This window comes from Danaus plexippus, chromosome Z, assembly GCF_018135715.1.
Source record: "Danaus plexippus chromosome Z, MEX_DaPlex, whole genome shotgun sequence".
In the NCBI taxonomy this organism is placed as follows: Eukaryota; Metazoa; Arthropoda; class Insecta; order Lepidoptera; family Nymphalidae; genus Danaus; species Danaus plexippus.
In genome coordinates this window covers 1,743,381-1,759,754 of record NC_083559.1, presented here as the reverse complement: position 1 = coordinate 1,759,754, position 16,374 = coordinate 1,743,381, and the positions used below count along the sequence as shown (strand labels likewise).

At 33.6% G+C, this 16,374-nt stretch overlaps 1 protein-coding gene across 4 annotated transcripts in view; it reads left to right on the top strand.

Annotated features, from left to right (window-relative positions):
- The window catches only part of LOC116777140 (triple functional domain protein), a 58,949-nt gene that overhangs the window by 38,758 nt on the left and 3,817 nt on the right, over window positions 1–16,374 (top strand). For 3 of the 4 annotated variants that reach the window (XR_009753481.1, XM_061526522.1, XM_061526524.1), the window contains exons 31-42: window positions 2,930–3,002; window positions 6,106–6,229; window positions 6,460–6,576; window positions 8,426–8,491; window positions 8,659–8,742; window positions 10,007–10,186; window positions 10,253–10,350; window positions 10,759–10,951; window positions 11,034–11,231; window positions 11,844–12,032; window positions 12,401–12,621; window positions 15,376–15,571. Coding sequence is in view for 3 of the 4 variants with exons in the window: in XM_061526522.1 (XP_061382506.1) it covers window positions 2,930–3,002; window positions 6,106–6,229; window positions 6,460–6,576; window positions 8,426–8,491; window positions 8,659–8,742; window positions 10,007–10,186; window positions 10,253–10,350; window positions 10,759–10,951; window positions 11,034–11,231; window positions 11,844–12,032; window positions 12,401–12,621; window positions 15,376–15,571 (1,739 nt within the window). In the remaining variant the exon portion in view is untranslated. The remainder of the gene's footprint in view (window positions 1–2,929; window positions 3,003–6,105; window positions 6,230–6,459; window positions 6,577–8,425; window positions 8,492–8,658; window positions 8,743–10,006; window positions 10,187–10,252; window positions 10,351–10,758; window positions 10,952–11,033; window positions 11,232–11,843; window positions 12,033–12,400; window positions 12,622–15,375; window positions 15,572–16,374) is intronic. The other variant, XM_061526523.1, reaches the window with a different exon arrangement.

Here is a 16,374-nt window from a genome sequence, read left to right as displayed (position 1 = left end):
CTTTTATTTACAATCATATGAAATAATTTCGACTATATTTTCTCTCTGTATACTATTATTAAGTGTTTAAAATGAATTTGATTTTACAAAGTTGTGGGAATAATGGACGACGACTAGACTATCTATTGTATTGTATCATGCGAATATTTAAATTTATCTTTAAATTAATTAAATTAAATACAAGTGTAGGAATACGATGCGGTGATAAAATTAAATTGTTTTGAAAACGTATTCAAGTCATTACAATCTACTATGAACGATTGCTCGAACGTTTGCCTTTTTTACTATGAAATGAAATCAAATGTAGTATAAACCTAGAATAGCTATGTAGAGAAATAAGTTTGGAATTTTATATATATATATATTTTTTAATAAAAGTAACAGAAATCCTCTGTGTCAAAACCAAATATATATAAAAACATTACACGTTAAATTGTACAAAAACTTTATAAACGTAATGTCCTATTAGAATAAATGTTCAGGAATCATCCCGGTTAGGTTTAATGACGTAATCATTAAGGAATTCAACCTTAACATTGCTTCAAATGAGCGAGGCATAGATTTAAATATAACTTTGCTCATCTGTGTGATCCGCACAGCGGCGATCTCAGGCTGCGGCTCACACCCATACACCCCGCTGCCGGCTTTGATTGTGTTTACATTTAATATCACTTACTCGTGATTGCTTCGCTTACGTGACCTTTGTTGATTTATATCTGTGTCACTGATACGCATATTTTTTTTTTTATTTTATTCCGTTTCCTATCGTAATATAACTTAAGAATTCATACCTTCTAAGTCAACAGCGAGGAAAAGTAATGTTTTTAAAAAGTATATCAACTGAACTGAATTCCTGTCGTCATGGTGACACCAATTCTCCTTTGGGGATAAAATGTCGGTTTTTAATTTAAAGTATTTTTTTTTAGAGTGAATTAAAATTAAAAGCGTCGTGAGGCGCTCGTTGTTCTCATTATCGGTAATTCGTTGTTCATATACGAAAATATAAATCAGATTTCTCATATAAACGTTGTTCTCGCGTATGGTATGAGTTGTACATTATTAATACATTTCACTGCTACGTTTGAAATGTTGATATGTCAATCGGACAATAACTCGGTCAGAATTCGAGGATTTTCATCATGTGAATTTTATGCCAATCAATTCCGTATTGCATTTGGTACTTCAAACACAGAGCATGCTCGGACCCCCACCTCTATTCATACATTTCAATTAACTCTCATCACTTGCTTTGCTGAATTCAATTCAGGTATTCATATATGAAATTAATTTATCCTAGATATTAATTTCATATACATGTATATATATATATTTGTTTATTTTTATATCAAATCTGTATTTCAACTATAGGAGATTTCGTGTATATAATTCAATTACGTTATTAGGAATACGTATAGATATGTTAGTTTATTTGAGATTATAGTCTGAGGCGCCGTTCAATAGTCTAGCAATGGAATCATAACTAAATAATACTTGTTTTTGGAAGTGTTAATTATGTACTGAACAATCTTCACTAATATTGATATGCGAAATATTTATTTAAAAAAAAAAATTAATGTTTCCGAAATACAATTCAAAGCAATTTGCATAATTTTGTTTTAGTTTATTTTCCCCCATTAATGCTTGCGTTCAAACCTTCGTACTGAGGTTTAAAGGTGCAAGTTAAAATCGTAATTTACAAATGTAACGCCCCGACCTCCGCGCGTAAACAGTCTTGATTGTCGGACTAATAAAAAATAATCGCCCGGAATAATTTGATGGGTACGAGTGACGCCTTCAATGTAACAATAAATTACCCAGAAGCGATACAAATCTCTTTATTTTTTGTATAAATCTAGTGTTGAATATTAATTAATATCATACACATAAAAAGACAATCATTAATAAATTTTCTCTAGTTATAATTAACAAATTAAGTCGTTATAAAAGTAATTTAAAATCGAGTACAGTGATTTTTTTCTGTTAGTTGATAGTGAAATTGTAAACCAGTAAGTTACTTGTGATGTCGTCATCGGTCTCAGTGTCTAACTTGTTATTATTTTTTAGAAATGTAAAGGGTACGGTTAATTTTTTATCAACATCGTTTAAGTATCTTTTGATGTGCGCAATATTAATGGTTGTGTGAAATTACCACATAGAAAAATCTTTAAATTCAATAGCTGTTTCAATTTACAAGCAAAGTTAGATAAAGAAAATGAAACTTCAATTCGTGTAACGATATTATGATATTCGGCTGAAAAAGCTATGGTTTATTTAACTTTTTTATTGATAGGTTTCTGACAGTATAAAAGGAAGAGTCGAAAAATGTTTTCAATATTTATATTGTGAAACAGATTTCATATAAAATACGCAGAAAATATGATTTAAAAAAAAAATATTAATAAACAAGCTGCATTCGTTTTAAAAGTAAAGGGGATACGTTGGTAAAAAAATATCAGTGTTATGTTCATTCACACTGAAGGGATTCAATTTTTCACGTAGCTCAAAAATGTTGAATTTTTTTTTAAAGAATTGCATTTTAATTAACAAACGTACGTCAAATTTGCGAATTCCAAGAACAAGAATTTTCGGGACGAACTGTAGTAAAGAGAAATATTCTTATTATTCGTATACAATTAGTTTAATAAAATGTTGACATTCTTTGCGTTTGATATTTTGTATGACGTACTTGAATTAATCGATTTTATTTTTCATATAAATAAGAGAAATAGTAATTGAGTTAAATATGTTATTTTAAAAAAGAATTAGATTAGTTGAACGAACTGCTTTGTTAACACTTATTTATAATATAAAAACCCTTGTACTAATAACTGGTGAAATCCTTAAAGTGTTCCAGTTTTGAGTATAATAGTAAGATGTCATTATTATGCCGTTTGTTTGTGTTTTTTTAAGTTCCTTAATTGTTTCACAGAAGCGTCCTCCTCGGAGCCCGGCGTGAGTGCTTACGCTGCCAGTCCCGGTAAACACAGGAAAGGCATAATACCGTGAGTACTATGTTATTTATTAATTTTTTGTTACATTTCGTTTAACAAAATGTAAATTTAACATTAAAATGCCTTTGTATTGTCTGTCTCACATATATTTTATTTTACATTAACACTTAAGCGTATTACATTCAAAAGCTTTTCAATTTAACAAAGCACTGTTATAGAACGTATAAATCTAATTGAATTAATTTAAATAATTTAACTGTCAAGCGCAACACTTCCCGATAGTTATGCAAGTCCAGGAGGAGCTCTACCCCATTCCGAAATTATGCACATTAATTATGCAACAGGGTTGTTTAGGATTTATATAGTTTCAAAGCTAGTGAAGCGACCTGGATTCACATTTAACATATGTATCAAATGCCGTTTATAGTTCTGTATCACATTTCCTTGATGTTTTTTACCGTACCGTTCGTTTTATAGGAGCTAAGCTATCAAGTTTAGGCCTACAATGTTGTTATCTTTATCTCATATAAAATGATTTAAAATTTTCGCCTATTAGTCACTCTTTGTCCTCGACGTTCTCTATATCAGTTTTCGATAAGACAACCTCTCAGTGGTTACGTTTAAATTGAAGGTATTCGTACTGGCAACCTTGACTTTCCAGATGACTTAACAAATTTTGCTTTAGTAATACTCGTTTAAATATGTATGAATTTTGACAAACTGAGATGAAATTAGTTTCGAAGTAGATTGTCTCGGAATAGATTGACAGTGGGTGTCTTCAATACCTGATAAGTAACACCAATCAAAGTATGAACACTGGGAAGGGAGCAGTCTGGTAGAGTCTATTATTTTATTGTAACATCCTGTCATTAGCACTCCGTGGAGGTGAATTGGATGTATCGAGAGGGGATTCGAAGGTAAATCGTAACGAAAATAATACTCAACGACTCAACGAGACTTCATAAGCTGAGATATCAATTTGTATATATATCTATATGTATATATATATATATATCATTCGGCGCTTTTCTTGCTCTTCATATATATGTATGTATTTTCGATGCGATCGTTCGAATGCATTACGAATTTGGCTGTGGGCCCGCGTGATGCGCGTAGAGCGTGTCGCTTGCGCCCGCGCAGCCGTTCGTCGGACAGTCGGCCGATGGTAGCGGTGTGGAGGTGGTCGCTCCGTTACCATCTTTGTTCGCCACCTCGTTTTGGTAATGTTTTGCGACAAGTTTCCTGTCACCTACCAGCCGATAGATTACAACATTATCTCTGTAATCTTGCCGATATTACTCGTCGCTCCTCATACCGGACCCGTTTGCTTGCTCTTTACTCAACAAAATTTTGTGATAACAATGTTTGCACCAATGGAACGTCTCTATTTGTATGCCAGTTGTTTGTGAACTTAACTCAGTAGTTGTGCTATCGTGAATGTCTGTGATGTGCGATAATATACATAAGGATGTGGAGTCAAATTATATTTTCAAAGTAAGTGAGTTGCATTTATAAATTAAAAGAAATGAAATTTAAAACATGACTATTATAAAAAAAATACTTTATGTAGATTTTTTTCTAATATTATCTTTAAACATTCATATACAGAGTAGTGTTTGACGGTTCGCCACCAACGGTAGTGTCACAAATATATCTAGGAGTTGTATGTCTATATATACTGTTAATATCTATGTAATGGGTCCAATGTACTTTAATATAAATAATTCAACCTGTGACTTCATACCGTTCCTTTATATTTATAATAAACCGAATGCTATAATATTATCACTATAACATATAAACCTCTGCAAGTATTGAGTGTCTATTTACGTCTCATAAGCCGTTTTGAATTGTAAATATATGTTGAATATGTCGTATTTTAGTTTGAAATAGTAACGTTTCTGTATTTATAATATTGAAGTGTTTATATTAATAACAATGTTAAATGGGACATAAATAAATAATAATTTTATTTATATAAAAATAGAAAGCGGACGTCTGTCCGAGTTGTAGTCTCAGGCTCTCATCTTTCTCGTTACTACCGGTCGTTTAAGTTAAAACATGTTAATTTTGTTGTGTTCAACATAAAACGTATTAACAGATCTTCGTATCTCGTAAGCCTTGCCATTGGACAAGTCATGACAAGGGTAACACGTTATTGTTAGTACAAACAATACTTTTGGTTGTTAACTTACTCTTCATGGTTTTTAGGTTGACTAAATATATATTTTTTTTTAATATTACGGAATAAGTCACGCGAGAAACTTTATTTATGTTTGTCTTAAACAACATTACGTTCTATATTGTTGTCACACGTATTTGATTGTGGTATTGGCATTCGTATTTCCATCATCGAAATATAATATGTACCTGGGAAATAAATAAAATACGTTTAAGTTCTTAACCAATTCACAAAACAAAGAAATTAATCAAAACGTCGTAATTTTTATCGCGATAGCTGTCAGCAATTATTTTATGATATATTTTAGTATGTATTCGGACACGAAGTATGTAAAAATATAGTCTTAAAAATGTTACAGCCATCTCTAAGGTTAACAGCACCGTTTGATAAAGTAAAACTAGACGAGATTATTGTTAAAATTTTGTTTGTGTTCCGTCTCAAGTTTATGATCTGGAGTTATGAAGACATCGGAAGTCTGCTTAGATTTAGAAGTCAACGATCCTTTCGCTGTTACCATAGTGAAAATTACTCTAGACGTGACTCACACAGCATACTCAATATTTAATAGCTAAACGATAAATTATTCAATTATATGTCAATAGATAATAATGGTCATTCCATATCTATATACAAAGCAATGTTATTGTAAGGAAAAACCTAATATGATTATAATGAGTAATTAGGGACAAATCGTAAATAAGAGGTAATCACGTAATTTGGTAATGGTATTATATTACCGTTGAATGAATAAAAATACTTAATAAAGGCTGTGTGGTCGATGGATGGCATTACAAGGTATGTAACCTTAGTAGGGGATTAATATTCGCGGTTTTTGATGGCCGTTTAATAATGTTTAAAATGTTATAAATAAATATAATTAGTCATCATCAAACGAGTCATAAGTTAACAAGTGATGTTAGTTGTGTTTATATATTTATAAAATTGATATCGGAGTTCCGTTTGTCATAACAGGCGTTGGATTCCCCGGCCGAGCAAGTCCCAGGGCAAGGGTGAGAAGACAAGCGGCAACGCCAAGTCACCAGCCGCCACCGACAAGCCTTCATTGAAGAAGGTGCCCTCGGAGAAGAAGATTAAGGTTCGTGGGTAGTTCATTTTTTTAATAAGTGACGTCATACGTCGATGACTGATAGTAAATAATGGTTAAGACAATTACATATTTGTATGATAACACAAACCGAGCAGCAATTAACTGAAGTGCTGCTGACGTTCAGTACACGAGTCTACTAGCAGGGAGTAACACAGCATTAAGTTACACGTTGTTAGGAGTTAATATTTCTATGATAAGTAATCCGTGTGATTGTTCAGTTCCCGTACGCTGAGACCGCACGAACAGAGGACGGCGAGGGGCTGGTGACGGCGCTGGATGATCAGGAAGACGACGCGCCCGACGTCGAGCTACCACCGCCCATGAAGCCCATACAGGTACCGGACGCTACACACACACACACACACACGTTACACATAAATATATATATATATATATATATATATATATATATATATATATATATATATATATAAATTGCATTCCCGATATTGAAATACGATAGTATATAAATTTTTGATGTTTTGCATTTAATTATATATATATATATATTCTTTATCAAACCGGTTAAATTTGGGCTAAGTATAAGTGAAATCGAAATAAAAGTAGTTACTTATAAGGAACTGGTTTTACATTTTTGTACGTCAGGTCTTGAATTGCAGATAGGTAATTATTTAAAATAAATACCTAAAGCGTGCTATGAGCATTTTATATATGTATATAATATAACAATCAGACAAAATTATAGCAGAGTACGTAAGGAAAGATAAATGATAAGATAACATATTATCTGTACGGAATACAGAACTTTTATCACGAGTACTTCATTACGAATGTACGGACGCTATTCCGACTAAATGTATTTAATTGACGGCTAAATATTTTTTGTGTTGAAATTCAGCTTCGTTTAAGGGTGTATTGAATTCACGAGGTTCTATGTACGAATGTCGATGGCTTCTCTCCTGATAACAATGTTCACATTCCTAATAACTTCCTTCTCTTATCATCTACATATATTGTTATTTTTAATATGCTTATATTGAAATCCATTAATACAGATTGATTATTTGCCTTCACAGTTTTTGGTATAGCTTAGAAGTCGTTAGTTATCATAAGTTGTCTTCGATAAGATTTCCCAAAATTTCTCAGACGTGATAAAAAGGGATTATGTATAAAATAAAATGTCTAATTGCCGCGTTGGGCATTATTGTTTATGAATAGCGAGCTTATTGCTTATGAGATATCAAACTAGCGTCTAGAACATAACTAGTGTATTCTGTAGACGTCTTCTATGTAGTATGAAGCAAAACATAACTCGATGCAATTACGACTCATTCATTCGTCGACGTCGTCCGACGCCTCTAGACGTCACTCCTCACTCAAAGTACCTCAGTACATGCTATTATTAGATTTATTATTTTATAATTAAGTCCTATCAGACGACTGACACATAACGATTAAAAATTATACCGCCTGTATACGTCTTAAGTGAACACCCTATATGATACAACTTGAATAGATTGTATTACAGAGTCAATAGTTTAACGTAACGGGATATTTTAGTGTATACGAGTACATATAAGTCCAAACTAAGTCAGAAGATCGTATGCAGACGGATCGTATTTCTCGTATAATATCTTGAAACATTATCGACCTTAGTTCCGAGACTCTAATTAACAATAGCACATGCTGTAGTTTTAATTATACTTTACCAGACAAACAACAGACGCTGTTCACAAATTAACGTACAAACTATTGTTTAGTCTAAACAATAGTTTTCATATATACTATAAATACATTATAAGATTCGTTAGTTCCTGTATATTATCTTTCTTATTATTAACATTGGTGTAGTATGTGTGACTCGTGTGATTGTTCAAACAGTTCGGTGACTCTCATATATAAATTACTATGATTTCCCGGCGCCGAACTAGTGACTGTTCGATTGGATCAAATACTAATATCAAGTTAGTTCTAGCGATGTACATTCGATATATCAAGAATGGCGTCGGGTGTTAAGAATACTGGTATGCTAGTAACAGTTACGTCGTACGTTGATTATACTATTAATATAATGCTATTCACTGAACAACATTTTTCATAAAAACATCACTGAATTTTTACCGGCTGATTGATAAAATATTATATAAACAAAAAAAATTAAAAATTAATTATCATAAAAAAAAAACATATTATTAATGAATTTGGCTTTTTTTCCTCGTCTAGGATCCCCAGGCTGTGTTGCAACAGGCTCCCATCCCAGCCGCCACGACCGCGGCTCCCGTCGCCAGGGTCAGTACTGAATTAAAACACCTCAACACACGCCATATATACATACATACATATATATAATATATAACACTATTGTACTAACTTTATATAACACTATCATTTAAATAATTTCCAAGGGTGTAGGCGCCTTACTCAACCTTAGGGTGATATGTCGGTCACGTTTTCAGAACTCGTTGGCAATGGACCCGCTGGAGTCTAACTCTGGCCCAGCAGATATAGCAGAAATTGAGCAAATTGTGAAGGAAAAAATGGTTCGATAATACTCTGAGCATGTAGTGTGCATGATATACTTTGAGAGCTTATCGGACATACATTGTTTTCGCTTTGATTTTTTTTATATTCTAATCATTTGAATCCGGTCCCCCCCCCCCCACTCCCCTCCGTCTTTGGATTGTACAAATTTATATTCGTGTAACGTAAGGGGAAAGCTTTTATATAACCGGCTGGAGCGTGCTATATTTTTCCACGCACCGGCCAACAATTTGTAGTCTCATTTTTTTTTTTTTTGTTAGATATTTAGCAATTTGGTAATTGCAAGCCCCGGAGACCAGGTCGACGGTTTCAATTTGGATATGTTCAATCTGCGTCATAAGTACTTTCCAATCAAATCATTGTTAACAGCCGTCGTGTATGTGAGCGTGTATGTCTGCGTATTATATTTAGAGATAGAACTATTACTATGCTACCAAAGAATTTATTTATATTTATATGTAGATTGTATAAGAGTGTTTTTTTAGTATGTGCATGGAATTATCGCTTTTGCATTGTACGTACTTTATGCTTTTATTGTAAGAGAATTTTTTTTTTTTTTTTATAAATGAAAATAAAAATTTTACATAAAAATATATTCAGCCTAAGCTTCTACAGTTGGTCGTTTTGTTCGGTCCTAATTTCATAAAAGTTTCTTCAACATTTCCATACTGTTTTCAAGTTATTTTCCTAATTTCTTTTATGTGCTTCAGTCGGCCTACTCAAATTAGTTTTCAACTGCCTACACGCGAACAATATCATTTTACCATTTTAATTAGCGGACACATGCTAATATTCCCTGTTTGTTCGATACAGTTCAATATCAATATGTACAGTGTTGGTACTTTTTTGTTTGGTGTGTGTAAACACTGAATCTATATACAGCTTCGAGCCCCCGACTGTCGATGTCATTTCCCATGTTTACATTTCTGTGACTGTTTCCATTGCATATTAACTTGAATATCAGAATGTTTATTTTAAGTTTGCATCGACATACCACATACGGAGCGTTGCGTGTTTCTCATACAGTAACCTAAAAAAAATCAGTCAAAATTATAATCTTATAAGTTTTATGTACGTGTAACTGTTAATGCTCTGTATCTTGTGTGCGATATTAACTTAGAATGAGCTTATGGTCAGATGTTTGAAGTGAGTTCTGCGTTTGCTAGATTTGTTGTAGTAAAATTGCGTTTGAATTCGGACTTTATAGAAAAACGTCTTTGATACAGCGATAGAAGTTACATTAGTAGTGGTTGCTTTGTATAGGAGCAGCATGGCGGGGGAGCTTCCCGAGCTCCGGACGAGGAGGAGGAGGCCGCTGACTCAGAGAGCGCCGCAGCCTCGCTCAAGAAGAGGGAGTACGTCCTCAAGGAACTGTACGAGACCGAGGAGATATATGTCAGTGATCTGAAACTCGTCTGCGAAGGATACATGAAGCACATGATGGTAGGGGACACGTTCAAAAGAATTAATCTATGTGATGTATGATATTAATAGATGCGAGTGTTACAGGACCCGCACGCGGAGCCGCCCGTCCCCGACGGTCTCAGGGACCGACGGCTGCTCATGATCTTTGGAAACATTGAAGCCATCTACGAATGGCATCGCGAGTAAGTAATTTCAACAATATTTTACTTAAAAAAAATAAGAAATGTGAATCAAAACAACAATATAGATTTGTATGGTAAATTTATCATTCTATAGTCAGATATATAGAGTAAATTACTTTAAAAATTCCTATACTTGTCGTTCATTATACACGAGTCTCGTTACTCTAATTTTTCTGTACCGTAAACATTCGACTAATAAATGTCATCTCGATTCATTCAAAGCTGGTTCCTATGTAACTTGATTCAGATCCACTTTATAATATGAAGGCTTTTAAATACTTTAAGTTCTGCGGAGCGAATATGTTTGCTGAGCGATCCGAGTGTATTAAGTTATGTTACGTGTGCGAGCGAGCATCGAGGCTAGCGTTTGTATGATGTGGTATTAGTCTAAGTTGGTGTTCTGTGCAGTAAGTTCCTGCGCGAGTTGGAGGGCTGTCTGGTGGCGCCTGAGCTGCTCGGACCTCTGTTCAGACGGTTCCTGGAGAAGAAAATCGTCCTCTACGAAACATACTGCCGGAACAAGCCCGTCTCAGAGTTTATAGTGTCCAAGCACGAGAGCTACATCCAAGATCTGAGACACAAACTCGGACATAAGTTGCAGGTTTGTTCTATGTCAGATTCTATCTCATATAAGGAAGGGTGTATATTATATTTATTACTCATGTGATGTTATTTGTTCGCAGCTCGGTGATCTTCTTATCAAGCCGATCCAGCGCATCCAGAAGTATCATCTGCTGGTGAAGAAAGTTCTATCGTATTCCGAGCTAGCCGGAGCCCCGGCGGCCGTGCTGACGTCACTGAGGGACGCCGTACACTGCACCTCCATAATACCTAAGACAGCCAACGACATGATGGACGTAGGAAGACTGAAGGGCTTCACGGTGAGAACATATTACATAACAACCATTGCATCTGCGATTATACTTAATACAAAATACCAAGCGAATATCATTCCACGACCATATATAATGTTGTGTTATTTATTTATAGGTAATTTATATTATTTTTAGTCATTTTTTTTTTTGCTTAATTGCATTTCGCTATGTCAAAATGCAAGCCGCGTTCTCGCTTCAATAGTTTTACAAATGCGAACTTCACGTAGAAAATGAATGTAGCCCCAATTACGTAACATCATTAAAAATGTGTTTGGAATACATTTATTTATTCTGTTATTGCAATGCGATGAATAAAAAATTTATTATATATTTTTATCGTAAAACTAGTTCAATTTGCGTTACCGAGCGTGTTGTTGATATAAAAGAATATTAATAAAAATATTAAATTATCACGTGAACTATGAAAGCGCGTGTAACTGATGCGTTAATTAAAATCTAATAGCTAATGCACACGTATTGTGTTCCGCTGGTTTCGGAAACATTCGTTAAGCCCTGTTGCCATATGAGATGTTTTATTGTTAAACAACTGTTATTTTATGCTCATATATACATAGTGTCTAAAGTATAAGTCTATATAGGATGTTGTTGTGTTTCCAGGGGAACATAGCGGCGCAGGGTAAGCTGTTGTTCCAGGAGCCGCTGGTTGTAGCAGACAGGAACTGTTCCAACGACAAAGGCAAGGAACTGCACGTGTTCCTGTTCGAGCAATGCGTCATATTCACAGAGGCCGTCGGCAAGAAGACACAGTTCTCAGGACCCACCTACAACTATAAAGCTCACGTTAAGGTTAGCGTAGTTAATCATTTAAAATGATCGTCTTAGAAGTTTTTTTCATATAATAATAAACAGTTCCTTCGTTTAACCGTTGTTTTTGAAGTCACTGTACCTTTATCAGAACTAGTGCTCTATCATGTATGATTATTTCTGCTTTGCAACATATCGTCATATCTCTTCCTGTATTCAGTTCGTGTATATATTATAACCGTACATTACATTCTTATATTACTTATATACGGACCGTTAAATATTTAGCAAATAACTTACATATACAATTAAGTAATTTAACGAACATTTCGTATTGTCTGGGATCGTTAAAGTGAAGGTAAAAAATAAATAAATCACGTAAGGCTATCTACACACGAAATGCATTCCAGGTGAACAAGATGGCGCTAGAGGAGGTGGACGGTAGCAACACGTTCATAATTCACTCCAACGGTCTGGAGTACAAGCACCAGCCGCAGTCGTTCGTGTGTAGGGCGCCCGAGTCTCGCAGGCAGCACTGGGTGTCCACACTCTCCACCATACTCCAATCTCAGCTGATCTTCGGCGAGCGCCTCGAGAACCCTGGCGCCTTCCTTCAGAGGGACGCCAATAAGTGAGTATAGCGATGACGTCACCGCTTGCCACTAATAGTACTATTTTGTCCATTGCGTTGCCTCCGCTGATATTATGGTGATTTTTCACGTATGAATGTTAACCGGCATGCGTGCGCGTGAACTTGTGACGTAATCGATATTTGTATTGTAAAAAAGGTTTCATATGTACGTTGTAATATACGCAGGCTTAATTCATGTAAACAATAAAATAGAAAAATAAATTAATTTTAATTCACATTATTATTATTATTAGTTAAACTGGTATATATTTTTTATATATATGTGTACCAACTAGGAAACAGCTATGAGCAAAGAAGCTGTTGTTAATAATCTGTTGAAAATTATTACCATGCTTCAATGTAAAATACTTAGCGTATTTTAGGAATGTTCTGAAGCTGTAATGGACAAGATATGTACTATAATGATATGTAACGTAACGAAACACAATATAAATGTTTTGTAACATTTAAAAATATCATTAATTATCATATACTATACAACCGACCGTATGTTCGTATGATATTATATAGTTAACGTAGCGGACGCTATGTACTTAATCCTGTTATATATTTTTTGTAGCAAGCAATAAGGAGCACTGCCAGAATCGCACGTCTCAAGAAACAGTATATGCTTAGATTAGTTTACGTTAAGCACTAAAATGTAACCCCCAATATGAATTGTAATAATAACTCCGTATGTTATCCTTACATTGCATAGTTACATATTAGCGGCGATTAGCGAGGCTCATCATCATGATATAGGTCATTAGGATATTAAAAAATAAAACAATTTGGAATTGAATTCGTAGTTAGTGATATTATATGTAATTAAAAATTAAAAAATAATAATAACATATAATAGTTCCGAAGCGCTTTTATTGCACGCGTATTTTGGTCATTTGTATGACACGTGTTCAGTATATTGGAATATTTTTTTTACAATTTCATTATTGGTTCCAGAAGATAATCGATAATTTCATCGGAATTTTGGGATAGATTCAATATTTGGTAATATTGGTACGGCTGGCCATCTGAGCAATAATTGAATGTTAAATACAATGTCATATGTAATGTTAGTGTTAGGCAGTAGCAGCGACATCTAGTTGCGTCCATCGCATGTGATGTTAAAGTGACCAAAGCATTCCGAAGACGTCTGTCTTATATAGGCATTAGACATATCATTTTAAGAATACACGAGCGGGCTCTTCTATATGATAATGATTAGAAAGAGGTTCCTTCCGAGCGGATATTCAACTACCCTACCTGAAGGGTTAGGTACTAATAATACTTATACGAGTGAGTTAATCGATTGAAGTCGTGATTGGTGATGAAGTTGTGTGATGATTAAAATACATTGAAATTTTGTATTATTATTATTATTATTATTTTATACATATACATTATATGTTTTATATGTCAGTTGTACGGCAATGTCTGGTGGGATCGTTTTAGATCGTGATTGTGTTTTGTACGGAGTCTGAACGTGTTTGTTTTGACATTATAAAACATCACCACCTCATCGTTTGTCCCCAGCAGTGATCGAGACTGTCGTCCATTTAGTTACTAATTAAATATACGATTCGGTGTTAATTTCAAACGTATGGGGCCAAATTGATTTCATTTTACTTTGTTTCAGTCATTATTATTATCATTAATTTGCTTTCAAATGTAATTTTAATGTATAAATATTTTGCGTATCATCTAGAGGGATAACGGTAGTATTATGTACTAGTGTTATGCCGATACAGAGGCTAATATACCAATGTCGTGATCACGCACTCACAAGTGATATATTGTAAGTCAATCTGTGCTCTGTGAACTGTAAGGGCTATGTTAAAGATGCTTTCGATGTTATAATGTAATCATTTCTATATAAAATTAATATTCCTTCGTCATAGTCGACCTAAAATGATTTCTATTACGGTAGTTTCAGTGTTGTCTGTCTTAAAAAGATCGCGGAACCAAATTTATAACAATAAATCATAATTAATTAGGACGTTAAGGTTGTAGGTCCTAATGTCTTCCAACTATCTAACAAGTTAATATATAAAAGTTTGTCCAAAAATTTTGTGATCGTAAATGAAAGATAATGAAAAGAAAAAAGACAAAAAAAAATTAAATTGTCTCCCTTCATAATTTTATTGTAAACGATATTAATTTTTTATTATTTCGCTATCGCTTTCGACGAGAACGTATACATTGTTTGTGTTTATGTGAAAAATTGTTAATATATTTGAGAACATGTACGCGCTTTGCATTACTATTACTATCAGCGAATAAAAATTAATATATATATATATATATATAATATAGTATATGTTACATAAATATAATTCCATTCCATATGTATTGTATTCAGCTATATAGAGATCGTTCTCTGCTTTACATTGTATTCAAACGTCTTGTATGTATATATAATAATTTACATGTAAATAATATCCGGACATGATTGTAATCTGTGACAACGTGTTACACGAATAATCAATAAATATGAATAAAATCGCTTGTGACTTAATGCTTCTAGTCCCGCATGCTTATAATTATTTTCCTTGGTTTCTCTTCTTTTTTTTTTTAAATTTTAATATAATTTCTTAAATCTTTATTTAAGGCCAGCTTCTTCGATACAAACACATACGATACAATGACCTATCTCATATAATCTACATCACATACAGACACACAAAAGCTGGTCTATATTTTATATACCCGTTTTGTTTTTTTTTTTATTTTATTTACTTTTTCCCGTCCCTTTAGCGCGGGCGAGGGTTGGTGCGGGCTACGGAAGACTGAGAGCGTACCGCCGTCTGTGGGCGGGCGACTGGCGCCGGAGCTGCGCGGGCGCACACAGCGACCGCACGCCAAAGCCAACACCATCAACCTACCATCCAGTGCGAGAGACGACCACAAAAAGGTGGCGCCACCGCTCACGCCCACATCACCACACCATAACGTACGTACATAACGCAACACAAACACACACACTTATATATATATATATGGATCCAAACTAACCATATCGTATAAGTAATGAGTTCCGATGTAATGCCTACGTTGATAATAATTAGTTATAGTTTTATATGGTAATGTAAATTTATATTAAAAAATAACTATACATGTCTTATTTATTTTTTTAAATTTCGTATTCCGCATTTACAATTTGTATAACCTTTACTATTATTAACGTTAAAAATTAAATTTTTTAAAGAAGGTAAGTGAATATATTAATAAAAGTGATATGCTATGATTATAAAACTATATAATATAAAATTGATATGACGAGATCATTAAAAAAAAAACAGTTAAAATTTAATTCTATACGAATTCATACACGTGTATGAGTAGAGCGAGTTGAAATATATTTGATATGCAAATTTGGATCATACGAACCATGTAATAGTACTGTTTAGAGAAAAAAATTGTTTGCTACTATAATAAATCGGCAAATATTAAATATTTAGTATGAAATTTCTCCGAGTCTTGTTTGATAAATGTTATACCGCTGGAAAGCCGATCTGGTCTCCCTGATATTAAATATTGGTTTATAAAGAATTGTGACAGTTCTGTGTTAAATGACTCTTATAAACATTTCTATAGGAATTCTTTAGTTTTTATCGTCAAATGCAAAATTTTTCTTACACATTTGTTTGCTATATTTTATTTTTTATATATTTTAATAACTATTGTAATGAAAATAAAGTCTATAATTGAATTGTATGAAGAAATTAAACAAAAAAATCATATATGCCTATACAA